General features: G+C 37.6%; 1 protein-coding gene across 1 annotated transcript; it reads left to right on the forward strand.

The window, feature by feature from the left end:
- Nucleotides 1–278: 278 nt before the first annotated feature.
- On the forward strand, nucleotides 279–1220 carry LOC115460540 (olfactory receptor 13G1-like). The gene has a single exon (XM_030190305.1). It carries the CDS (start codon nucleotides 279–281, stop codon nucleotides 1218–1220), a length of 942 nt encoding a protein of 313 aa, XP_030046165.1.
- The last annotated feature ends 280 nt before the right edge of the window (nucleotides 1221–1500 follow it).

Consider the following 1500-nt stretch of genomic DNA (forward strand, 5'->3'; position numbering starts at 1 on the left):
GCTAATAAACCAAATGTGCACTAGTAAATGCCCAACCTTAATTCCCTGTATAACATTATCTAGCAACTTTCCTAAATATTGCACTAATCCAGATATCTCTGGGATTATCTTTGCTCCACCATAGACCACTTTGGTCCTACCTGGAAGGTACTGAGGTCGCCTGTAAAGATATTCAGGGGCACTGTCCAGATACACACAGCTAAGGGAAATATCACATAACTTGTAGTTGTCTAATATTTCTTTCTGTTTCATTTCTACAGGTAAAGATTTCATCTATAATGGAAACAAATAATCAGAGTATACCCATATTATTTTATATGATTGGGTTATCCAGTCACCCAGAACTTCAGCCTTTGTTTTTTGCAATCTTCCTTGTTATGTACATAGCAGCTCTGCTGGGCAACAGTGCGATCTCTACCATTATTACTTCTGACTCTCGTCTTCATACTCCCATGTACTTCTTTCTCATTAACTTGTCCATCTTAGACATCTGTTGCACAACAGCTGCTATTCCTATGGTTTTACAGATCATCCTGTCAAAAGAGAAAATTATGACGTTCGCTGAATGCATGACTCAGTTGTGTATCTTCACCTCTGCCTTAACTACGGAGCTCTTGCTCTTGACGGTGATGGGATGTGATCGTTATGTTGCAATATGCCACCCACTGCATTATACTACCATTATGAGCAAGAAGACTTGTATTCTTCTGGCTGCAGTTGTCTGGCTACTTGGATTCATAAATTCATTATCACAAACTTACTTAATCCTCATTCTGAAATTCTGCCCACACAACATTCTTGATCACTTCTTTTGTGAAGTTCCCTCACTGTTAAAAATGGCCTGCTCAGACCCTTACATCAATAATGTGGTAGTTATTATTGCAGATATATTTTTTGGTATGGGTTGTTTCATTTTAATAGTCATATCTTACACATATATCATCTCAGCCATACTGAAAATACGTTCTGCAGATAAAAAGAAGAAAGCCTTTTCCACCTGTGCATCACACCTCACCGTTGTGACCTTGTACTTCGGAGGTGTCATCTATACCTATGTTAGACCTGCGTTTAGCAATAACCCAGAGGCTGACAAAGTAATGTCTGCGGTTTATGCCTTTGTGTCTCCACTGTTGAACCCCATTATTTACAGTTTAAGAAACAAAGAGGTGATCAGTGCTCTAAAAAAATTATTGGGAAGAAATGTAATCTCACAAAGATAGTAACCATTTAAAATATTCAATTTAGTTTTAAATTTCATCTGAGATCTCTAGATGATTTATAATAAAATAAGCAATAGTCAAATTACATAGCAATAACAGGCAGAAAACGTGAACAAGAAGGAAGAGTAAAGAATGCAAATACAAGTATTGGAGGCTGTAACACAGATGACCTAGTTCTCAAAACTATAAAGGAATTATAGGAAATTCCAAAAGCTGGCAAAGAGTTACTCAACTGGTTCCCCTGGTGTGAAAACTGCCCCCCTTAAAGGAAGGCTTCCAT

The sequence above is a fragment of the Microcaecilia unicolor genome, chromosome 1 (genome assembly GCF_901765095.1).
Source record: "Microcaecilia unicolor chromosome 1, aMicUni1.1, whole genome shotgun sequence".
Lineage (NCBI taxonomy): Eukaryota > Metazoa > Chordata > Amphibia > Gymnophiona > Siphonopidae > Microcaecilia > Microcaecilia unicolor.